This window comes from Photinus pyralis, unplaced genomic scaffold, assembly GCF_008802855.1.
Source record: "Photinus pyralis isolate 1611_PpyrPB1 unplaced genomic scaffold, Ppyr1.3 Ppyr1.4_LG7, whole genome shotgun sequence".
Lineage (NCBI taxonomy): Eukaryota > Metazoa > Arthropoda > Insecta > Coleoptera > Lampyridae > Photinus > Photinus pyralis.
The window spans coordinates 13,658,991-13,685,503 of NW_022170738.1; the positions used below are offsets into that span (position 1 = coordinate 13,658,991).

At 36.7% G+C, this 26,513-nt stretch overlaps 1 protein-coding gene across 4 annotated transcripts in view; it reads right to left on the reverse strand.

Annotated features, from left to right (window-relative positions):
- LOC116176551 (putative protein kinase C delta type homolog) overlaps window positions 1-26,513 on the reverse strand; it is a 76,437-nt gene that overhangs the window by 27,663 nt on the left and 22,261 nt on the right. The window contains exons 1-2 of one of the 4 annotated variants that reach the window (XM_031495171.1): window positions 16,030-18,120; window positions 15,549-15,972 (exon numbers count right to left, since the gene is read on the reverse strand). In XM_031495171.1, coding sequence (XP_031351031.1) covers window positions 15,549-15,972; window positions 16,030-17,922 — 2,317 coding nt within the window. In that variant the 5' untranslated portion in view covers window positions 17,923-18,120. Of the gene's footprint in view, window positions 1-405; window positions 508-15,548; window positions 18,121-26,513 lie in introns of those variants that run through there. The other 3 variants (XM_031495173.1, XM_031495172.1, XM_031495170.1) reach the window with 3 other exon arrangements.

A 26,513-nucleotide genomic window follows, 5' to 3' on the forward strand; every position in this document is an offset into this window, starting at 1 on the left:
TAATTTGCCAAAGTGAAAATTATGCGTCATTACACATTTTCGAGTAATTGCGGTACTTGGTAATGCACTATGCACAATTAACGAACTCATTACCAGAAATTTTACGCAAATCCAAGCGATCCATCACCAGTTTGTTAAATCTGGGAAACATGAATTAATGGGAACTTCATGAGAAGGAACGTAAGTTATTAGCAAGTAACAAATCGATGCACATCGCAAATTAGCGATGGTAATGAAAAACTCAATGTCAAACGCCTCTTTTATCATGACGCGATTTTCTAAAGATACCCTGAAACTCTGCCAACTAGCATAGCGTGTACCAGTGATAATTTTGTGTTTTGACCTGTAATTTTTGTCGGAAGTTACATGTACTGGTGAAAAATTTCGACTTGATCAACCACCCACCTTTTCTTACCGACGCGATCGCCTCGACGATTAACTTTTGGTTAACTCCGCACAAATTTGCCGTCAGCTTTTCGCACTTTTTGTGACAATTCACGTCGCAATCTGCGTAAAAAAAGAGACAAATTAGATAATTATGTACAGCCTGAAAAGTTGTACCAATATTTTGCCGGAATCGAACTCGGGAATAGTGTATATGTCAATAACCCTTCCACATTTCAATTGAAAACTAGGTCAGTTCCGTCTATTATTTTCCAATCTATCTTCGTCCATTCATCGAGTCTAATTTGTTGCAAGGATTAGGACATCGGGATAGTGACCAAGAATAATAATGCCACGCGGTAGTTGCTCCTAACGAGATTACAAAACGGCACGTTGTATATGTGTCGCAATAATTTGCCTCCTAAGTCTCTAAGTTGCTTCCATTTAGGCGAAGGGTTGCAAGCAGCCTATAGAAAGGGGTATAGTGAGACCAAATTACAAGACACGTGTTCCTATCGTTCGTGTTTTTAATACAGTCCCTAGTACCCTTATATCAGATATTACTATGAATTAAATATTACCCTTTAACATTAATACACTTAATGTGCATGTTATGCCCTTCAAATAATTCTCCTCGACATGTACCATCATTCGATACAAAACGTCTCCCTCTTTTTTCTTAGTTTTGAAAGAGGCGATAGTGGCGGTTAGCCAAATTGGAACTGTAACGTGGATTTTCTAGTTCTCTAAAACGATATTCGTTGATTACTTCTTGAACAATGTGTGCTCTATGCACTCTGCAGCTGTCGTTTTTCGCGTATAGCACATTTTTCACAAAAAGTCACGGAAGAAGTGGGCATGCCATCTACTTACAAAGCTAATATCAACACGATTCCTCCTGTATTCTTTTGCGTAAAATCGAATCAGAATAGCAGTTTCCAGTTTTTTTGGGGTGGCTGGTCTTAAACCTCAAGGACCTGAGAGACACTTTCTCAAATGAACACATAATTTCAGGATTTTATTTAATGGTCATTGTAATGGTTAGTTTTTTTAATTGTAAATTGTGAATTATTATAGGTAATTTAAGGGTTGTTCGTTCTTCGTCGGTCAATAACGAGACTGAAAAAGAGAGTGGAGAGGTGATTGCTTAAATAAGTGGAGCAAATTAACAATGTTTCTGTTCGGGTGATTTATAAATGCGTGCGTAATTCATCTCATGAAAAATGTCTATACGCTTGTTCTGGCAAATTGTCGTCGCCGTATAGAAGGATTTTTAATAATTGAAAAGTTTGTCGTCCAGTGTTACGTTGATTTAAAATTGTTGCCAGTCTCCGTTCAGCCAATTCTCATTCACAATTTCGTCCGATGAGTCATTGGAAGGTTTAATTACAATCGTCAAATAAAAATGTTTTTAGTGAAGATGCAGTTTCGTCAGTAATTGCGTTCCGTAGGCCCAATTTAATCTTGAACGGACTGTGAGTACTCCCTTTTTATTTTTTGAGATCTCTTGAATTCATTTATTTGTTTTGTTGTGTACGTTCTATGAGCGGTTTGTGTACAGAAAGGCTTTATGTTTCGCCTTACAATTTTTATTCCAGAGTTTTGTAATTATATTTCGTTTTGTTTCATAATAAATTTTTGTAATCTCAGATTGTCATTGAATTCTGTGTCAATTTGAAGTCCCAATTTAAGTACCAGGTTCATTTCTAATCTGCTTCAAAATTTATGTAGCGTTTCTGTTGAAATTTATGGAATTTAATTGCGGCATTTTATTTTATTTGTGTGATTTGTCCTTGTACCGGGACCCAGTTGTACCCTGAGTTTGGTGTTTAAAGTTAATAAATTGGTAATGGTAATTATGAGCTAGCTAGGTAAAAGTCTGTGCCAGGTCTGGTCTGTGCGGTAGTTGCTTTTACTATTTGTTTCTGTGTCCGTGATAAGGGTGACAGCAATATAAAAGGTATTAAACAATGTTTCATAGATGTATATTTATATTTTTTTAGGTTATTTTAAATTTAATTTGCGTTTTAATTTAAAATGGGGGACATTAAAAACACTCTTAATTCATTTACCCAACAAAATTACAATCAAAATGACTGTAGAATTTGTTAGTTATTTTCTAATTATAATTTAGCAATTGCTGACATGTTTATTGAAATTTTTGATAATTTTCCTCTAAAACGTCACGAATTTGAGAGTACCCATCACAATTTTAATTGGGCTCCATTTGAATTTGAACTCATTATCATTTTTATCCCTCTGTTTAAGCCAATGCTTTAAAAATTGTCTACTTGATTATGGATTTCAATGTAATGCAGAGGAATTTAGAAATAATATTTTTAGCTTTTCGTCCATTTGTAAAAAAAAACTATCCCACGTTGTCGCTTGCGGTCTGCATTTTCTTAAAGCGCTCAGTGTTCAAAATTATCTTTTCGAATTTGGATTTCGTTCAATTTGGGGAATTTGCATATATACCGCTTCATAGTAAACTTGAACGAAAGTATGTCTGGGGATAAGAGCGATAACGACGCGCATTTCAAATAAAAGCAGGCTATGTTTAGTAGATTAGCGAAAGTTCGACCGTGTTGCCAGTTCTAATAACCGCCCCGACGCACAGAGCGGTAAGGGAGCCTCCCAGCGTATTGATGTCTATGTATAAAAAAACAGAGAATTGACGACTTGACGGGTGTGCTTCGCTTCGATAGCGAGCAAGTACAATTTTAGTACAATGAAATTAATTCGCGTAATTGCGAAGAATCTCAGTTTGGTTTTGATAGCAAGCACGTACAACTTGGGTGCGAGATAATTAATTCGCAGTTTGACTTGATTTCTCGTTTATTAAATTTCGATGTACCGTTTTTAGTTGCAACGCTTCACACACCAAAATTAATATAAAACTCATCCTGATAGTAATAAAGAACTTTTTTGTAATATCCAATTGTAACGGCTAGTTGCACAGCAATTCATCGCCGTTTAGTGACCTCATTCCGGGACCCACTTAACGCTCGGTTATCAGGGTATGCAGTAAAAAATTTAAAGGCAATTAATTTTTACATTTACTCGCAGAAAAACCCAATTAATAAATGAGCAAACTTAATATTCAGTACTGTGGGGAATTGGCTTTTTATTCCTAACCATAAACAATTTCTTGGATCGTCGTTTTTCCAAATTTTTTAATTTGTACAAAGTATTAGTCGATTATGTTGAAGAATTTGTATAAGAATTTTGTTTAACGTAATCCTAATATTCTTACAGGAACCGACTTATGATACTCATTAAATTTGTATTACATTTATTGGTAATTATCGAATGCAAACAAAGGACTTGTTATTTTTTGTCATTCGTTGGGAATTTGCATTTAATGTCAGAGATACCATTTCTTTGGTTGGATTGAAATCTTATTATTAAGAGGTGTGTAAATATGTTGAATAGGGAAATGTACCAGAATTTTATTATGTTTAAAAAATGAATGTTTAGATAAGGTCAAATCTAGCATTAATATCTACTTGATCACGAGATTGTTTTTTTTAAATATTTTTATTATGAACAAAACCAATATTTTCAAACAAGAAACAGTTTGGAACAGTTTTAAATTGATTTTCCTGAGAACTAAGCTATGATCGATTCCTACATCAGCAGAGTTCAGCGTTTACTTGTATTAAACCAAAGCGTGTGTTATTAATTCGCATTTCGTTAAATGTGCAAAGGTTAATCATAAACTCTCCATTATCGTTTAATATGTCTTCATTAAACCTTTGTTTTATTCCAGGGATTGCGGTCGTTAAAGTCTCCCAGAAATATCGGTGGTTGGTCCTGTGATAGAGGTTGGATGGTATCTTGCAGTTTGAACCGAGTCAGGGGTGAGTTCCTTTACTGAGTAATTGATTTATGTTATCGAGTTAGTTCAGCACGAATTGTTTAATCTGATCTATTTGAACGAAAAACAATGGTAAACTCAATCAAGGAAGCCAAATCTAAGTCTTCTTTATATGCCTACAGTAATCCTTGAGTAGCAAACCACAGTTGCTCTATTTTTTGTGGGCTTTGATCCTTATTCTTTAATGCATTGTTGTACAGGGTATACCAAAACTAAATTTTGCACTCCCTAACGGCAAATTAAATAAATTGACCGAACGCACGAAATATGTAATATCTTTATAGATATAGATGGAATGGCGATCTCCTTGTAAATGTTCTTAGTGGCATATTTTGGTGCACACTTTAATTGGAACACTTTAATTAGTTCTTTCTTGGGTAAGTTCATACTTATAACCCCCCACCCTCAAATTTGTGGGGGAATAGGAGACAAATTTGGAAGGATGACCTTGCGAAATATAAGAACATTTTATTAAGAAAAGACTGTTATTTATTTCATATAAAAATTAAGAATAGTTGCGGTCAATGGATATGAAAGGGTGTTTTTTTCCTTAACGAGTGACGGCGCACCATAGTCTCGGTTGATTATCAGATTTCCTCTGGTTACTGAAGCTATTAGGTCGTCTCAGCCTCGTGAAAACTGCAAGCTTGCGATTTCTCGAATTACGTCACGACCTTAAAAACCGTTTGGGATTGGTGGCGCAAAGGATATTAACCAATAGAAAGTATAGACATCGCCATTTGTGGGCGACAATAAATTACGAAAAATCTAAGGGGGGACTAGTCTGATTTTAAAAAAAATTGATAAATTAAACTCTGAGTATCGCAGCTCTCAGAAGTAAGCTGAGTTTTTCGGGATTAATATTTTTTCGTCGTTCGGGTTGGCAATGATATCTTTAGAAAAAGGCAAAGAAAGTTATTTGTGAAGATTTTTCGGTTTTTTAACTATAAAAGTGTCGAGCGAATTCTTAAACCAAACTATACGTCTGTTCGGAGACCGCGGAAAAATTTCCATTAGAGGTTCAACAAAAACCAAGTTGTTACATCGCGTTAAAATCCCAAAGAGATTTAAGCAAATAGACTTTTTAATACCGGAAACGAACTTAAATAGCGTAGTTACAAAATTCATAACTAAACACTAATATTGCTTGGGCGAGAAAGGATACGTCAAATAAGAAATATAGCTCGCATAACGATGAAAAGAGATTTTTTTGCATTCATTGTGTATTATATTACGAAGTGAAACTGAATTAAGTTTGCCGTGGTCAAGGTGAAATATTATTATCAACTGATTTGATTATCACATTTAAAAAACACGGGAATGGAAAAAAACTCTCCTAAATTCAACTAATTCACTATACCAATTGGCAATATCAACGATTTCGTCAGTTGAATACATCACACACGAACGAGAATAAAAATACGGAAGCCAAAATGGCAATATTCAAATTAATTAGTATCACAGCCAGATGTTTTAAGAAGTTATTTTAGTTGCATAAAACTAGGCGCCCTTCAGAAGTGATTTTGTTATTTAAAAGTAGACATAGGGAAGAACAATATTCATAAATCCCTATGTCTACTTCTTAATAAATAGCACTGTATTCAATAAAAAATCATAATAGACGTATAATTATTATTTTCGGCTCAAAAAGCATGCAGACATGTGGCTTAATAAAAAAATTGTTTGGCAGTTTTTGAATGCGCTTGTTATCAAATGAATGCCTGTTTAATTCTACTCTCTTTAGCTGTAAATAGTACATATATTATACTATAATGAATTAAAGTGATGCTTTTTACTTTTTATTTTTAGTTTTTCGGGAAAAAGTTTAATTATTTGGAAAAAAAGGTCATAGCAACTAGCACACTTTGCCATTTTATGTTTTTCGCGGTAGTTTTGTTAGGATGAAGATAAAGAAGTAAAATTTAACTGGTGCTCCATTGCATTCATTTATAATGTGCGTTTTTGTTGTCTGAACCTTCGTTTCTCTTTCTGCGTTTACACCATTTTCCCATTCTTACTTTATTTCCTATTCTGTCCTGGACAAGAGGGTTTCACCTCCTCCTGGTCTTGTTTGGGGACGAAGAAACCCAGAATCTGTATTTTATTACATTGCAGGTCTCTAAATAAAAAACTGTCAGTTTTTCCTTTTGTTTTATTTTCATTTGCACCCTGCGGCTACTTATATTTCAATAACAAACATTCCCTTCATTTTATTCCTTTGATCAAACCATATCAAACTTCAGTTGAAAATGTATATTGCACTGCTACTCATATTGCGCAACGTTCTATGAAAAGGAATGCGAACAGTTTGCATTTTTGCCGTTCTATCGAAAAAAGAGATCCCTCTTTTTTTAGTTTTTGGGTATATTTGCTGGAGGCATTTTACTCACGCATCGCCTTGATAAAAAAACAGATATATTTTGAGTATAAAATGTCAGTAAATCGTTTCGGGCATTAATTAAAGTTTTCTGAAATATGTCTTTTATGCTTTGAACGGCGGTTGCTTCTTGTGTATAGAAATTGTTGTATCAAAAACTGTCATTGAGTGCAAATTTGCTAATATGGAAAGTAATGAGTGAAATTTTTTGTCGTGAACAATGAATTCAGGTTCTAATTTTGGTATCGCTGAATTAAAACTGCAAGTGAACATCAACTGTGAAAGTTTTATTTATCGCTAATTGAAAATTGCACTGCCAAATATACAAACGTAGTTTCAATCTAAATTGTTTAAAGCTCAAAGGGAATACTGACGTAAATTTTAGTTATTGCCTTGACGTCAGTAGATCCCAAGGTAATTCGTCAATTTGAGCAAGTCACAAATATTTATTTGAACGATGTACGTCCTTTTGACTCGACCACCCCCTTGATTTTCTTACACATTGTAACTCAAGTGTCTATAGATTGACGAACAAAGCCACAATTGTCGGAGCGTGGAAAGAATAACAGAATAATTAACAAAATACAATGTGGAAAAATGCGTTGAATTCTTGCCAAAGATACTTCACGTTGTAACTAATGAAGACGGGCGAAAAATGTGTCAGTTCGGATATGAAACCTTTTGTAGACGCGATTTGTATAATTCAATTCACTTTTTGTTGTCGATGGTAGATAAACTTTTTAAGCTTGCTCGAAATTCTACGTATAAACGAGAAAAAGTAGGCTAGTTTTCCGGCAAACTTGCGAAAACAGTCCCTAACGGGCCAAAGTATCGATACTGCAGTAGTAAAGTTTCAATACCGTAGAATGGGAATGTTCACAATTAAAATAAAACGAGGCGGGAAGTTTTCCCAGTTTGCATTGTTAGATTTTGCTAATGGAAAAACACGACGGAATGGCTATTCAAAGGCGGCAAGGTAATTTTGGGCGTAGTACGGGGATTCATTTCAAAATTATGTTATTGAGCAGACATAGGAATGTCGATTTATGACGCGATGGTCACACGCACGTTTCCATTGTATGCCAAAAAAAAAACTTGTCTAGCGTTGCCACCCGCTTTCTACCACGATGCCAATTTTTCACAATGGGTTAATAAAAATCGCGCTTAGAAAGAAAATATGAAATTCAATTCGCGGCTATTTAATTTTTCGAGTCATTTTCAAGTAACATCGAAAGAGTACGTATTGTCCAGGGACCAGGAGCTGTTAATGTTAACAATGAAATTGTAATGATTTGTAATAACTTTTTACTTCAATCTCCAGCGAAAATCGTTTTCATTTATGAAATCGTGTTTTCAAGTGCCGCATTCTATTCTTTACATAAACGAGTTGTAAGTGAACGTTTTCCACTTACAACTAAATTTATGAAAATTGGCAAGTTCAAAGATAACGTCGTGTATGAACGTTTTATAAGAAATACATACGCGAACATAAACGGAGACGTCTCAAATTTGATTTGATTATTTTCCAATAAAAATTGCACAACAAACAAATCTCGTTTGAATTTTACTGGTTAAGAGAACTTTGTTGCAGATGGAAAAGTATTTGGTTCCATTTGACATTTGTTTAAAGAAATGTATTAGATCCATACCTAGATATTACTTGAGAGCGTCTTTATTTTGTACTGCGTTAAATTCGAGGTTGAGTCTCGAATTGAATTGATAGGTGTTGGGAAAAAATTGAGCTTGGTCACCAAAAATTCTTTGGTATCGAGACCGAGTCGCCTTTGGAGGTTCAAGTTAAGTACGATTTCCCATGTAAAAAAATTCCAAAGGTAACTCGACAGCAACTTATTTTTGATCGCATTACTACTGCTACTGTGCGAACCAAAAAGAGTTGCTGTCGAGTCGCCTTTGGAATTTTTGTTTGCATGGGATATCATATTTAGCTTGAACTTCCAAAGGCGACTCGACGTCAATCCTTTTTTCATCACCCGTTTGAACGTTTTCGTAAATTAAAATTGAAAATTATCAAGTGCCACTACTAGTGGAGTAGTGGTAATCGCGTTTTACAATTTTGAAAAAAAAATCGTAGTAATTATAATTCGCGTGCTTTTATGAATTCATAAGAACTACTTGCTAAATCTGTCATAATGACCGTCGTAGAATAATTTGATTTTATCTGCTCCAAACCACAGCCTAAAGTTACTCTATGCTAAAGATTATGGTCTGAGTGCTTAAGTTATAAAATGAGATAACGTTCGCACTTTTGAGTAAAGCTGTGAAAACTGGCCCATATCCTTCCTCTTAAAGTTCCTACATGGCGCCACGCTCGTTTTCTCTTGGAGGGGGTGGGGGGCCATTTTTTTGACTCTACTAAGCTCCATGGTTTTGAAAACACATTTAGAATATTTGGAGTCGATCAGGTAAGCTCAGATGAATAGGGGTTGCCTACCAACGTAAGCACTAACTAGCCGATTTCTATATTTCTTTGATTTTTTCAGTATCTTAGCTGAAACTTGCATAATTAGCTACAAAAGTAGTATTAAATCACACACAGTTTTTATGGCACTCAGGTTTGAGCCCTTTCAGTGCGGGTTGCTTGCCCCTTTGGAGTGCTGCTACATCATTTACGGTTTATATGACTCGAATATTACAGTTAATTAGGAATAAAATGGAGGGGAGGGGGTAACTAACACCCGGAGTTGTTAAGCCCTAACTCCCCCCCCCCTACCCCCGATACTCACACAAAATCCCGTTTCTGACTTGTAGTCTACCTTTTACTTAGTCGTTGATCTGATACTGAACCAATTTTATATATGAGGGAGGAGGGGGACCAGGTAACTTTATCCTTAATTATCAGTTAACCATAATTTGCGCGTTCTGCATATGGCGAGAGGCTTGATAGTCCAGTCACATAAACCATAAATGACGTAGCTGTTTGGCAGCACCCCAAAAGTGTAGGCAACCTGCACTGAAAGGGCTCCAATTATATTCCTAAGCGCTATAAATACTTCACGTGATTTAATTACTTACCTTCGTGGCTAATTATGCACGTTTAAAGCTAAAACACTGAACAAATCAAACAAATATAGAAATCGTCTAGTTAGCAAACAAGATTTGTGTATGCAACCCCCTAACAAAGGTTCCAGGTGCAAATGAGCGTGGCACCACGTCGGAACTTTCAGAGCAAGAGTCAAAGAACAATTTTCATAGCTTTACTCAAAAAGTGCGAATTTTTTTCCGTATCTCCCAGACTGTTAGGTCATCTCTGTATTGCGGGAAATTGAATGTGGCACTTTTAACCATACGTAGAATGGCTTGCATTTAACTAGTAACTAACGGATTTATGGTTCAGTGGTAAGAGCATTGGGTTATAAATCCGGAGGTCGGGTGTTCGAACCTGGGTTGAGGTGAATTTTTCATCTGTGGCAGAGATGGGAATTACCTTAGATCAGTTTTGAGCATTCTGCCGGCTACTCCGAATTAGGTTTTCCTGCAGTTTTCCTAATTCGTAAGGTAAATACCGGAGTAGTATAGACCATCTTAAGACCTTCTGCAGAGGCACCTCTAAATAGCATTATGCGGGTCACTCTGTAATTGGGCGCATGCCTGTTGAGGGCCCAAAACAAGAGGGATAATAAAATAAAAAAAATTAAAAAAAACTAGTAAGGCAGGAACGAAAGAAACGAATAAGTAATTAAAGATTGCGACTTTGTTAATAAGAAGCCATTTTCTAGGCCTTAATTGGTTAAAAAGAATAGGTAGGGTTTACTAGAGAGAGAGTTTTTTAATTCATTCGGTTTTGGGCTAACAGCACGATCACCCATGCAACCCAAAGTATAATTCTTTTTTCGAGTCTCGGTTACCAGAATGAAACTTTGTTCTCTAATGGATTCGGTTTTAAGTCGCGGTAGAGTTAACGGTGGAGCTTCCAATAGAAAAAAAGTCAAATGAATTCGATTCAAGATTACTCGCGCATCCCCTGTGTGGTTGATTAACAGTTTTTGCCTTACGTTTTGAGCAATGAAGAAAATCTCGCGCGTGTTTTACCGAGGATGAAAGTTGCCATCCTTCGGGGATCGTAAATCCAAATTGTGTTTCCTTGAAACGGAAAACGAGTTTCGTGCATTTACAGTTAAATGAACTAATCCCCGTGAATGGATTAATTCTACCGTACGTATCAATTCTTTATATTATCTAAAGGAAAGGCTTGTTATATAAGGACAAGACGTTAGAAAACGATATCGATAGGTAGCCGCCTTTCTATCTCATAGTATATCATCGTACGCGGTCGGGGACAAATCAATTAAATGTGCCAGTGCAGTCTTTTACGCTGCCAAAGATTACTATTAACTTCCGGTATTAAGTTACTTATTTGCAAAAACAACAAAAAGTGTAATGAATGCAAACCCTTTGCATAGGATTGAAGCGTCGTAAACAAGTACGGTTATAGTCGAGAAAAATTCCATATAAATTTGACGTAGGTATTTAATATCATCTCTTACACTAATGGGAGTAAATCAAATATCGTCAAATGAAAACTCTTCGCGATTGCTTCCAAACAAAAATCCCTTGTTTATATCATTTTTTTATTATAGGCACTTTGACATTTATTTGAGTTTATAAGCACTCACAAGATGCGCAAAGATTAATGTCGCACTAAAGCGTAAAAATACATTTTATTTCGCAGTTTTCTTACATACATTTTTAGAGTCACGTTACGCTTTCACAATTATTAATTTGGCATAAAATGGAAGATGTAATTATGTGTCACTACATTTATTAACTCCAATATTTCGTCTTAAAGTGTACCTGACGGTTTTAATCTCCAACTTTCAACTTTGATTTTACCATTTTGCCTCAATAAAAGATTATTTACTCGCCAGGCTAGATCGTTTCAAGGTACTCTACAACAAATTGCCATGTAATTAGCGACGTTGGCTGTAATTGGTTGGTGCAAAGCAACTGTGAAACTAAGTTATTTGTGCACTATACCTTTCCAAATGTGTTACTGCTGTAAATGTGTACAATGTGTGTAAAATATAACCGCTCTAGTTGAATATTAATTGATTCGACGTTTAATTGGGAAACTTTATTCTCCTCTAGTTCGCTGTAGGTTTATACAAAATGCAGCAATTTTACGCAAAACCACAACGCTTCAAAAATAGTTTTTTTTGTAATGTATGGAGCTACCACCTTCTGAATAAGTGCATTTATATGCATCGAAATTAACAATCTGAACTGAATAGTAATGCATGGTATCATTAATTATACATAGTTGTATTAGGAATTCATAGTAGTATAGCATCAATGCTGATATTTACCGTGTTCTCGATATGTTTGACTCGTGTATCATGGCTTTCAGCCTGCAGGAATAACTAAATGTGTACATTTATCTTTGTACAGCGTTTTCATTACTTATTCCTGATGTTAATAAAGAAAAGAGTGTTTCAAAACCCACTCGTGGGTGTTGCCGCGTAACACAACTGTAAATGATGAGTAACGAGCACTATAGACCATAGCAGCTATCAATTAACGAAAACCCCAAGTCTCTAGGTGGCCCAGGGGCCGAGATCTCGAAGGATCAGACAGACAGACAGACGACCAAAAATTGAGCATATAAGCGCTACCGTTACGTTACGCTAAAAACATCGATTTACATAGCGAAGGAGACGCGAAAACGGTGATAATTTAAAAAAGAATAGGTAGGGACTAATGTGGAGAGATTTTTGAAGGCCCTTGGATTTGGGTTACGGGAGCGTTAACCATACCTCAGCTTTTGGGAAAGAGTAACCACATCGGTTGCAGCGGTCAAATTCGTTCCGAGATCACCTGGGCATGAGTTGCAATTTTTCTGGCATAAAAAAACCAAAAATTCAAGCGCAAACTACGAACTAAATTCCGTCCAGAACCAAGTGTTTATTCGGGTAAATTTTTTGAAACGAAAACCTTAAAGGCGCGGTTCTGTGGGTTTATAATTAAAAAACTAACGCCTACAAGTGAATTAATTAACTGTATTTGTTTTGGAACTTACACCAAGGAAGGGTAGGTTTCTCCAAAATGTTGTGCATCTATTATTTTTTGGATCAATGGTTTCTGAATACGGCTCAATTAATAACGTGAGTAAAACTTGGTAGCGCAAGTTTGTTGCGAGTAAGGCAGAATGATGAGTTGGGTCCGCTTTGTGACGCAGACTGAAAACTACTGACGTTGAGGGTTCTGACAATTGCTTTTCTAGACATGGGGTCGGTGAATGGAGAATAAGTCTATTGGTAGAACGAATCAAGATGGACGCTGAAATCAATTAGCATCCATTTTGGAGGTGTATTTGTAAAATTAAAAGAGTGCAGCGTAGACCACTCAACGATAAGCCGCGAAAGCGTTAGGTGCGCGGCTAGAATTAAGTGTAGGTAAAAAATTAAATTCGGTGCCTCAGTAATAAGGCGCTGGTGTTTCTGAACACACGCCGCCCGCGACTGACGACGGGCGCGCACGACTGTCAAATTGTTTATAAGAAAACGCATGTATGTGGGCTCTCTAAACCGTCGCAGGCAGCGTTTATTCGAATCGCCGAGGGTATAGACAGACAGGCGGACAGACCGACAGATCGACAGACCGATGGACATCATCGAAATTTTGTTTGATTCGGATTCATGATGCTTCAAAACGTGTTTTTCCGTAAAAAAAGTAGGGGCTCATTTTTTATCACAATGCAATACCTCCCTTACTAACTTGCGGGTGGTAAAAATGAGCTTTAATAAAGAAAACGACGAGCTCTTGATTAATTGTGCCCGTGCAAATACTGTTTTATACAATGTTTCAATGATTTCAAAATCAGGAAGAACATGCTTACTCTAAGCAAAAGCAATACAAACTTTAACGCTTTTCGGGACGTAGACCTTAAACATGTTTATTTTAGCCTCGTCTAACCACTGAATTTTATTACATACTTATGTGTTACACCTCATGTAATAAATTCTTGATACACCCAATTTATACCCAAGAATAGCATCCCACTACCTATTGACATAAATATCAAAGTAGGGAACATTTTTTTCCAACTTCGCCAATTTCCCTACATTTAAAGTTCGTTAAAACTTCAAGCGATATCGTTGAAAGATTTGCGTCATTTAGTTTAAATTAGACTACGCACGTCAATTTCCTTATATCAAAACTTTTGGAAAGATTGATTATGAACTAAGTTATCTCCCAAAAAAATCCCTAATAAGTTAGAAAGTTAAACAACGCGACCTTTTCAAACAGTTTGACAGTTTCCCTTACAATGTTAAGCTGTGACAAATATCGTTACAGATAAATTACTCATTCACGCTTCAAAAGTGCCCTCGTTACTGCCATTTATGTTTTATTGATCTCTTCTTTTACATTTTATTCTAAACAAGGATCAACCAAATCTTGTATTCTTTTAAATCCGATTAAATGTAGAAGGTGAAATAATATAGTTGCAGTTGGTTGTTCCTTTTAAGGGTTCTCTTATTATGCGGAAAAAATTAACACAAAATGAGCACAAAATTATGGAATTCTAATATTTTGAATTTGACAAAGATGTACCTCCAGTGTGAAGTTGAAGGTGCCGACTGAACAATTTAAATATCTCCGTGACGCCTAAGCACAAAATTTTAATTACACCAAATGAGCACAAAATGGCATTCTAATACTTATTTTGAATTTGACGAAGGGGTACCTCCAGCGTGAAGTTGGGGGTACTTACAAACTAAAAATGTTGAATATCTCCGTTACGGCTTTAGCACAAAATTTGCATTATATGGCAAAAATGGGCACGAAATTAAAGCGTGTCGTTGACTTGAATATCTTAATGTCGTACCTCCAACGTCGCGGAGCTGTTTAGGGCATTGGTACCTATTTTATTCTAAACTAAAATCGATTTTATTGGCGAAAAGACAATAAAATAAAGATAGCCATCGGGTCCGTCTTGAATCCTTTGCACGCAAGGTTGTCCACATGTACACTTCGGCCCAATAGATAAACTTTTAATTTTGTTTCATGTTCCTGGAACAGGTGGTATTACTGAAGCGACATTAGAAGGATACACTAACTTGACACGTAGAATTACAAATATGTAGGACCTACTTTCAATTTGTTGTCAAGACAAAAGCCAGAACATTTATTTATAATTCGCGAACGGGTGGCGTTGCTGATGTGAAACGAAAAGTAAAAAAAAACATAGAAAGATCACTAAAAGTATCCATGCGCCCAGAGTGTCATGTATCATAGATTTCCAAACGATCAAACTGGAGGTACTCAAAAATTCCGAAAGAATTGTCTTGATCCTCATGTTTGTAAGTAAAGCAAGATATTTCGGCAAAAGCAGGGTATCATTTCACTTTGAACGAATAACCAAAAAAGTTGGAGAACACAAAAAAGGAGCTTATTCCACGAGGTTCTAAAATAAATCGACCTTTCTGTTAGCTTAGTGATTCTCATCTAACCTTGACTAGACGTCAAGTATCTTTTTAACCATTCATTGTTATAGTCTTCTTTCAAAGCTTTAGGTTTTATAAACTGTTTAGAGAAAAACGTGCTTATAAAAATAAACAGAAGAGTACGTTAACGCATCGTATAATCTAAATTAAAATTTGGCAGCGTTTGTATTGGTACGTAAGTCAGTTGGGCTTATTAAATGAATTTTGAGGACAAATCTGACAATGACCGCCCGACAGTCTCAAGGCTGCTTATTCTTGAATTTTTATAAGCCAAATAATCGTACGTTTGTACTATGTGATAAATAATAGCTGCCAGGTACGCCTCGGGAATTAATTTAGAAATCGCTCACGTGAGTTCAATAAAAAGAAAACAATTTGATAATACGCATTAGGACGGCCAAGTTATTAGTTAACAACCAAAATCAACATGTAACACAACAAATCTAACCGTTATGGTGTCTGCGATTTGAGGGGCTTGCAGGAGCCGATGAATCAAACCCAGAATCATTTGAGGACGTACTTGTTCCGGCCTTTGAAGTTTCGTTGCTATCTTCCTCCGAACTGTCACTTTCATCTGACGAGTCCTCACTCTCACTACTTTCCGATTCACTTGTGTCATTCGAGGGTAGGCTGGGAAGGGGATGTTTAGGACGAGGATAGTGCCGATGCCTGATCACTTTGGGCGTCGCGAACCTTTCGAAGGGACATTCGTCGAGTTGGTCTGGTTTTTTGAAGGGGTGCATCCAGCCCGATAACCTGTTGGTAGCCAAGGGGACGAATTTGTCCTTTTCCTCCTCTTTGTCAGCTTCAGGTTCGGGTTTGGGCTCTTCAGGTACTTTGAACACGTGTAAATCGGGATCGTCGTCACTCGGCTTCGCGACCAAGGATCTCTTAGAAGTCATTTTATTTGGTGCTACTTTATTACTCACCCCGACAGTAAGGTTTTCGATGCCGCCTTCCTGTGAATCCGTCCGCCCCATTCCCTCATCCTTGGGGGTAGTTGGTTTTATAACGGATGAATTAATTGTACTTGGCTGTTCTCCAGCGCTATTCACTTCATTTTGGGCCGTTTCATGAATGGAACTGGTTTGGATTAGGGCGGCTGGCACTTTGGCTATTTTCCTAACATTAAAATTGACGCTCTCCCTTGCACCCAAAATCTCCCAAAAGTTAACAGAGTCCGAATGTTTGAGGCCCTCACTCGCTTTGTTCACTTTCACCGCGGCCTTAAAATTTGGAAGAATCTCTGGAATGCTTCTTTGTGCCACTTGTTTGTTGGTTACCACTGGGAATTGTGACTTGTTCACCTTAACAACTAACTTTTTTTCTGTGCTCACTGTGTTTTTACTCTCCTCTTCCTTTATACCATCCAGCACTCGACCTAACCGTACGGTGTGTGTTTTTTGAACCACCTTAGCTACAACGGGAATCTTAGGTTCGGGGATGCGCACCTGTTCAACTTGAATCTTCTCCTTCAAATCCCTGTACACCTCACTCTTCGGGCGAGCATTCTCCTCAATCTTTTCAATCGTTAAATTAAACTTCAACTTCGACTTAGGCGTTTCGACGGTTTTCTCCTCAACTTCGACATTATCAACGACCGCTTTTAAATTAGGTTTCGATGATTCCACATGCACAGTGGCCGTGATGACCGGTTTAGGTTTCAATCTAATTTCCTCGACCTCCACCTGTGATATATCACGTATTGCATCGTGATATGCCTTCTGCACGTCTACATCGATCGGCAGCTCCTTGCTGCTGGTCCGCTTCTTCTTTTGCGTCGGCCTCCTCTGGAGCGCATGTTTCGGCTCGGGTTCCTCCACTATCTCCAGCTCTTTCGTTTTAGTCTTGCCGATCTTTTTCTTTTTCTTCACGCTGGTTCTGCCGAGCTCGTCATTCTTTTTATCATACTTATGTTCTTCCATAAGCATTTTGTCGAGTAGCATTACGTTTTCTTGCAAAATTTCGGCAGAATCCCTCCTTATTTTTTTAAGAAGATCATCTGACGAGTTCAATCTGGTTCGCTTTTTGATCACCTCTGTTTGTGCGGGATTTAAATCTGCGTTTATTGTGTCGGAAGAGATGCTCTTGCAAATTTCGTGAAAACTTGGCGATTTTTGCACAGTTGTCTCTTGATTTTCCGGTTTGTCTTCAAGAGAGTCACTTTTGTCCTTAATGAGATGCTTTTGTAACAATCGTTCGGATGGGCTTGGTTTTTCTGCTTTCTTCTCCAGCTTCTTTTCTCCGTTGATATCACTAACGTTGTTGCGCCATCGCCTATTTAGTTCTGGTTCGGCGCTCTTTTGATCGTGTTCAGGTTTTTTCTTTGAGCGTTTGTGAATTGTGTGAATGCGTACAACTGCCCGATCGCGTCGTATTGGAGATTTGGTAACAACGTCCTCGGGCTCTTCTGGAACTTTTGGGCTTTCGGTGGTTTGTGGTATCTTTTCGATTTTGTCTGGCGATGCACAGACATCACCTGCTCGTTGTGGTCGATTATATTTTCTATACTTGTTTACGGATACATCTATATCTGCAGTATTGATTGAGATGGGCCTTGGCATTTTAAACTTTGGCGACGAGTGTAGCCCCAAACTGGGTGTTGTGATTCGAGATAAAGGGCGCGAAGCAGCATGTGCTTCGCTAATTGTTGCCAAAAGTGGCGTAAAGCCCATTCTAATGCGAGGCAAAGGTTTTGTGTATGTACTAGGAAGGCGCACATAATTGGCAGCAATGATTGACGAATGATTTGCATAGGGACCTGTAAGATAAGGGACGGAATAGGACGAAAGCGAAGGGCTACCATAATATCCTATAGGCATTTTTGCTAACCCTATAACTAATTGAAAATTGAACTACTTTACTTTCGTAATCGATCGTATCATCCAGATCCTTCGCGAAAAGCACTCACGCCAGTGGATTCTTGTTGCTTTTACAAAAAAAACCACGACACTGTACTGTTGTATCGATTCCTTCTTTTTGTTTAAATTGAACTCCCGCACTTCGTACCGCTCTGGATAGTAACTGGCAAGTTTGAGAGCGATTGTGCCAAACAATCCTATTTTTACCAAAGTAGTGTGACGCTGTACTCATGTTCTGATTGGGATTAATACACCTGTAACTTTTCGATCATTAATTTAATAATAATTTTTATTACATCCTCAGTCGTTGTAACAAAAATTAATGATTTTCCAAAAAAAATCTCTACGATCGACACGAACACACGTAGAAATAGCAATCAATCCTTTATGCCACTCCTGCGGACTACAACCACAATAATGGCGGGTTGATTCACAGTAGAAAAGAATCAAAACAAACATTAAATCACCTGTGTTTGTCCCAAAATAGCGCCCAGTTGTCTTGCTAAAAATAGCAGCAGCCATTACTTAAAATAAATCTTAATTACACAATGTAGGTACGTGAGAAACTATTTTTATAGAGGCATATTCTTCTGGTATTGCGTTCATACGTGCAATATTAATGTCTTCTTGGCACAGATCTATCTTGTGCGAAGTATACCTACGTATCGCTCCGTAACTAAATTGTTTGTCTGAAAGCTTTGAGTATAAATTTTATATTCGCTGCCGAAAGCCATTCGTATGTTAGTAATGCAATTATTGACCGTACAACAACTCTGCCACAGTAACAATTTTTCAATAAATCAAAATGACTAATAGGCTTTGATTTGGTGATGTTTATAATAGACAAGACAAAAAGGCGATGGATACACACCAACGCTGACTCACTTATCATGAATTTTTTGGCGATGCCAAGACCAATAAATACTCCATGAACATGTCAATTTTAAAAGCGGCCAGAGGGTATAAAGGAGTAAAGACGAAAGGATGATTTGCATTACTAAACGGTTGTCACACTAACACTGTCTTGTCTCGGCGCATTATACAAATGGACGAAACTACGAAAAAATTTAACGCATTTTCCATGAATTGATCAGTACTTTCCGAAAGCTCATATAAGGAACTATTTATGTGTACAAAGGAAAATAAGTTACCAGCGACGTCGGCAGTATGAGTCAAAGGGGGGAGGCGCCCCCTTAATTTCATTTCATTTTCCCTCTCTTGTTCTGGGCCCTCAACAGGCTTGCGCCCAATTACAGAGTGACCCGCATAATGCTTTTTTAGAGGTGCCTCTGCAGAAGGTCTTAAAGTTGTTTTATACTATTCCGGTATTTACCTTACGAATTAGGAAAACTGCAGGAAAACCTAATTCGGAGTAGCCGGCAGAATGCTCGAAACTGGTCTAAGGTAATTTCCATCTCTGCCACAGATGAAAAATTTACCTCAACCCAGGTTCGAACACCCGACCTCCGGATTTATAACTCAACGCTCTACCAATGAGTCATAATGCCGGTAATTTTTACAGAAGGGAGCCGCGACCCCTCTAAGAATGGGTAGATAAATCCCTCAAAAGCGACTAACACATCTTCTACTGCATGTGCATGCAGAAATTACAAAAAGTGTAGAAGTAGAGGATATATTGAAAGAATTTGTCAGCAAAACTGCTGAAAGACAGAACAATTTTTATACTTGCTTTTCTTTACAATGCTCAATAGTGCAATAAATAAACTTTTGTATGTGCTAGTTTTTCATTAGTTTTTAAATAAATATTAATGATCTATAGCTATGGTTTTCTCAATCGAGTCAAGTATCTCTGAGTTGTTCAATTGCATATCACTAGACATCCTCCGACCCTTTTTTTTGCAAAACTCCATGGTCGCCGATTTTTGCTCCCCCCCCCCCCCTAACCGTTATTCATGTCCGACGTCACTGTATGTTACGGCATAAATATATTCCTCTAATAAGAAACTTTGCGCATGTGCACACCAAATTTTTAACATATGCGATATGTTTGCCTTTACTGAATCTGTCGTAAAAATGTCAAAAAATATCTCTATAAGTATTACAATTGGTATTGCTCAGTTTTCGCATGCGCAATCTGTTTTTTTTACAATATACGATATGCTTGTCTTTACTAGAAGCGTCTGAGAATAAAATTTAAAAAAATATCTTAGTCCGGTCAAATTAGACGTAAAAATGCTAAATGGTTACAAAAGGACCGGAAGAATATTTTATTTTTCCGACTTAATAGTAAATAGTAAAGTAGTAAAGAGATAGAAAAAACCAAGTTTTCCAATGCGGTCAAAAATCAACGAAAATTTCTGATTTTTTTCGGTTTTTCTGAAATAATTCGCCAACGGCAATATTTAAGTGAAATCGTTCTTTATTAAAAACTGTAGTGTATAAAAGTACTTTTGATTTTATATTTTATTTGGCCCCCTAGCATGTATAGTTTAGCTTTAGGAGATACACAAATTTAAAGTTCCGTGTTTTTCCCAGTTTTTGGAAATAATACCATTTTTAGGCATTTTTTAAGAATTAAAAGAAATGTGGGACAAGTAGTTTGTCTCAGATTTTGCATGTAAATGCCTCTAGTGATGCAGTGAAACTGGGTGAGAGAGGTGGGGTAAATACACGTTCTATCCGTCATGGTATTCTAATGAAAGGCCTCATCGAAATGAATTGGTTTCTATAAACCTTCCTACGTGACTCGTTCCGACATCACTGGGTGACCGGAGGGGGATGGAGATATTATCTTTCATGGTATTCTAATTAAAAAGAACAAAAGGAACGGTTTTCTACGAGCTACGGTCCTTCTTTCTAACCCCTTATCAAAAGGGCAGGGAGGACTGGTTTTATCCTTCATGTTGAATGATCTCAATGAAAGGAGTTAATTTCTATCAATCATAGTCTTCCTCCTCGACCCCTTATCGTGATCGATCATAATTACTTATATCTCAAAAGCGGATTGTAGGGAAAGGTACTCACAAAAGGTGATTGGAACGTCTGGAAGAAATATATCCATTGGTGATGGCATAACTTTTAAGAGCAAATTTCTCGCAAACGGTTTGTCGAAGGAGAGTACTAACAAAGGCAAAATGAATCATATGAACCAAACATACCTATATATTGGCGAAGTCCAACCGAATATCTTGAAAACGAAGTGTCAGAAGAGGGCACTCAAAGCACAAGTGGAACATCAGGTCGAGACATATATGATGTCAAAACGAAGTGTCGCATTGGCAAACTTGGATTTTCCTCTCTCTTTACCATTTAAACAAGTCGGAAAAATTCAATCTCCTATCGGACCTTTTGTAAGCAGTACAAGTACAAATTGACTGAACTATAAATAAGAAAGTTGAGATTGCGCACATTAATTGTCAAGGTGCCAGAGCTATAAGCTACCGAATGCAAAAAGACCGAACTAAATATCTTGAAAACTGTAGGAGTAGTTGAGGCTTCGGACGGACGGTCGGAGAAAGTGGCCATAATAGCACCGGTTGGAAACACCAGTTGGAAAATTCGCTAAAAGAAAATGGGGCAGAACATAAAAGACTAGAGTATCTGGATGAAGTGCTAGCAACCGTGCAACAGCTGAAAAAATTGAAAGGACAGCCCCAACCCCAAAAGTGAAATAAAAAAAAATTAATAGGACTAAAGGATGTTGCAGGGAAAATAAAGGGAAAAAGAGAAGAACAAACATCATGGATTCTCATCAAAGCTGAGACAAAAGAGATGAGCATACAAATGCAATAATGGACAAAAAACTAAGAACGCTACCAAAAAATAGCTACTCAAACTGATCCTTCGTATAACATAAAAGTAGAAAATGTGGAATTTCAGTAGAAAGAAGAGATAGAAGTGAATGAGTGGTCAGAACTGGAAAAGAAAGTATGGAGCGAAAATGTTTCTCAAAAAAACAAAATTGTGGAAGGCGATCCCCTATTGGGAGAAGATTCAATATCAAAAGTAGTATTTGTAACCACAGAGGATGTCGAAATGGAAAAGGGAGTAGAAAATAAATATAGTGAAGCGAATATTCCAGGAATCCCGGGAGACATGGGGGCACCAGGAAAGATTATTATAAGGCGGATGTGTCGTAACCTTTCCGAGAAATATGACGTGTTTGTTCGAGAATATTCTAGAAGTCGAATGCCTTCGGAACCGTTCGAGCTATAGATCTTTCGAGAAAGAGGGGACGTTTGCTATATGAACAAACGAATTGCGTTTCAGTTCAGTTAGTAGTAATAAATAGTTCGATCTTTTATAAATTAATCCATTTCAAGACTGTTGTAGATTTATTGTTAATCATTTGTAAATAAATAAACGACTTAATTAAATTTACGTTACACTTGTGCCAGTGTCGGGCTGTGTCGAGTGGATAATTAGTTTATGCCAATGGTCTTGAGAGGTTTATCCTGGAAGACGTACCTTGTGTAATTGGACAACGTAATTGTGATTGGTCGAATGTTCGAAAAGCACTTTCAGAACCTTGGAGGCGTGTTTATAAGGTTGCGCGGTGCCTAACTCCAACTTAATACAAAGAAGTGCAACCTTTTCAAAAAGGAAGTAAAATACCTTGATCATCTGATTTCAGAGAATGGAGTGACAGTGGCTCCCGACAAAATTCGTGCAAAGTCGTTGCGAGATTTAATGGGATGATGGATGTAAGCGGGCTTTCAAAAATCTTAAACGAGGTTCAGTTACTGCTCCGGTGCTCAGCTATCCTACAAGAAAAGGAGATTTCATAATAAAAATAAAAGAAAAGAGGAGATTCGGGTATACTAACAAAACTGAGGAAGGAAACAAATAAAGAACAAATTAGAAGCCAAAGATGAAAAGGGTAATTAAAAATAAAAATGTCTGAATATAAAAAAGCAGCATCAAATGATTTTCTCAAAGAAATGGGAAAGGTTTTGAGAACAAAAATCCAAATTCCAAAAGGAAAAACAACCGCAATCATCAGTGGACACTTAGATAGCACAATTACCAAGCAAGAAATAGAAAAAGCTACTAAAAGAATTTTCTAATTTTCTCCAAAACGAATCGAAAGACCTTTCAGATACCACTTGGCATTTAAAATTTTTAAGGGAAGGACCGTGAGGAGCAAACGGTGAAAGGGAGTAAAGTAGTTTTTGGATAAAAAGTTGTCCCCCTTGACAAATCATTTGATGTGTCTCGGGGTTTTTTTTTAATCAGTGGTTTTCGATAAATCCGTGGTGAGAAGATTTCAAATGAACTCCCTATATATTATATTTATTTACAAACTATTTTATGACGTACGTATTTGCTTTTTACGTAACATGTTATCCTTCGTGTGAATTTGTTTAAGTACTTATTTAAATTCTAATGTGTAAATATTGTGCGTTAGAATGTAAGGCACATCTGGTCGTTTTTGTGATAGGAAATGTTATCGGGATTAATTGAATTAAGACGAAAAGACAGACGCACACATACTATATTTTTCATTGCAAAATTTTCGAGTAACAATCAATAAAAAGTTGGTCCATACTTCTACAACTGCTTTCTACCGCCTGGCCACTTACAAACTTGTGGCAGAAGTAGAAATGTACCACGGTTGCCTGTTTTCTTTTCTAATAAGTGAAACTTCATCCGTTTACACTAATCTGTGGAGATAAAAGTAGGTGTTGAATTGAATATCCACTGGGCTTTATCACACGAGATGCACTAATCCTTCACTTTTCAATAATCTGGTCTGGCTTATACGCTCCATTTGTACTTTATCGAACGAAATGTTATACGTAGCACAATCGCATGATTTTTGGCCGAATGCGTTCTTTCATAAAAAAAACCTATTACGCCTTTGTACACGCTTTGATGTCGCAAAACAAGTCATTTTGTGGTGTGTTTGTAGCTGCACTGCACCTCAACAATAATTGAGTACCTATACTTGTTTGCTCAACCACACCGAACAGTGTGAACAAATTAGTTTCAAAGATAAAGTTTAGAAGGGAGTAATTACTCCTTAACATTTGCATTTATACTTATTGACGTGCGAAATTTACATTTACAACTCACTTCTTATTGATCCGGTTCCGTACAAAGTAAAAATGTTCACGTTCCACCTCTTTGTACCACTTTGAATTCTTTCAGAACGAAAACTTTTGTTACATTGCTTAATTATCATTCGTTTTAAGAATCTATGGAATTCACATTCGCTTTGTGTTATTTATGTGCATCGTTTTATTAAAAATATTTGTACTGTTGTTATGGGAATATTTTTAATAAAACATGGCTGGTATTTCGAGAACTATTTCCCATTGTTGGTTTCCGGTGCATTGAGGTACAACGCCATCGAATTGAGATGTAGGACTTGCATGCATTCAAAGTTACCACCAATACCAATTAATTAACTTTTTGGGATGTTATCACGAGAAATCATTCGATAAAATTCACATTTTTTTCCGGATTTGGAAATCCACGCGGCTCTATGGCGGAAGTAGTGTAGGGCTTCCACCCACTAAAACCCTTCCCCTGTCATTATAGTTCCATCCCCTGCTCGGAACCGCATAAAGCCTTACTTCGAGTTGGGTGGCCCGAAGCCTTAGTAATAATGGTTTTCGTCTTCTATTCTCCTTCCGCATGGTTTTTTTTCTGTAGAATTTATATTGCTCTTATACGCGCACATCTTCGTAAATCACCTACAACTTCTTATCAGAACCTATGTGCATTAGTTAAATTTTGCCTAACAATTAAAGTTCTTATCGCAAACGACCAGATGCGTCTTACCCCTACCACCTTACCTAAATTGAACAATTTACAAAAACGATAAAATTAAAACAAAAAATTACGCATCTAACAAATTTCTAAAAGGAGAACCAAGTACTGAAATACAAATTCAAACGAAACTATCACACTTTTTGTATATCCGTAAAAACCCACCAGATTTACTTTATCAAATCGTAGGCTTCCGTAGCCAATGTCATTAATATGCGAACGTCTTCCGTTCCGTTCACTTTAAAAAAGACTTCATCAAGAGAAGAAACAAAAATAACGATAAAAAATAAAATGAAACATGAGGCAAGACCAAAAAATGCCAGACTTTTCACGAAAAACTAAAAAACAAAATAAAAATACACAGTCAATTTTATGAATAGGTACTATGTGTTATTTCTGATTAATGTATTTGTTAAAATTATGCCTAGGCAAGAGTACAAATTGTACTGAAAAGAATTTATTGCCATTAATCACACATTAATGGTAAATAATCAAACAGGTGCTGCTGTATACCTTTATAAATTATGAATTTTGGCCAAACCGTGAAAAACATAAATTTAAGTTTCAAGGAGAAACAAATAGAAGCATTCAAATACACTACACATGAAAAAGGTGGGCGTCCCAATAAAGTTTAAGGCTTTTCATTTTTGGCACATGTCTAAAATAATCCAATTTTTGTCGATTACTTACATATTAACCTGAATTGCTAATTTTACGCGCCTCCTAATTGCCAATATATCCGCTACCGGCGTTCTAAATTTGAAAAATCACATGCGATAGGCTAAAAATACAAACGAATTGACAATGGCGTATTTAAGACATTGAAAAATGGCATAAGTGGTGTAATTAAGCGGATTAAATACTTTTCGGAGTTTTGGCTTGCGTAAATATTTAAAGAAAATTTTCACGTGTAAAGTTTTAAAATAGACGCTGACAGTTTCACCAGAAAATGTTCAGACGTTTTCGTTCCGTGTCGTAATTTTGATTTGTCTTATCGATGCCCATGGACGTAAAACTAAATTTAAATGGATAATACGTATCGAACGTCATTTGGTTTATTTACGCGTGTAAAGTTTAATTGCTACAAATTGGTTTTTTGTTTCAAAATGCGTATTTACTTTCGACGTAACAAATCGGAAACTATTTTCCGTTGGTATCGGTGCCAATTGTTAAAAGCCGGTAGGAGTTACGATAATTTATCATATTTTACGCGGACTTTTAAACAACCGTAATAGTCATTTTTCCAACTGTCCGCCATAATCTTCTTGTTTGTACATAAATACTGATCCCATTACGTAACTTTAACGTAGTCTCAGTCCAAGCGGAAGAATTGCATGCTCACAAACATTATAATCGCGAAAATAGTAGCTACTGGAGCTAAACAGTAATGCCAACAAAACAATAATTTTTCTTGAGAAACAGCAGCACTGTGAAAGTATAAAATCCATACAAGCTCAAATGCACTTCATTGTTGAAAATACTCCACTAATATAGACGAAGGATTTAATTTCTGATCGGATCTCTCCTCACGAGCCTTTAAGATGTTGATGATTGCTTAGATTTTATTTTTCAGAAGCTATACCAACATTGGCACCATTTTATCTGTTATCATTTGAACTCATTGTTCTTGAAAGTCAAAATACAAACCTTTTTTGTTGTCGTTATTTTAACAGATCTCAACCTCAACTGAAGATTTCGTAATAAACGAAAAAAAAACGACGCCTCACATTCATTCAGGTTACCCATCAAAGCTTTTTAAATAAAACTTAACTACTTCTTAATTTAATGAGGTGTATATCACAGTCATATTTCATCTA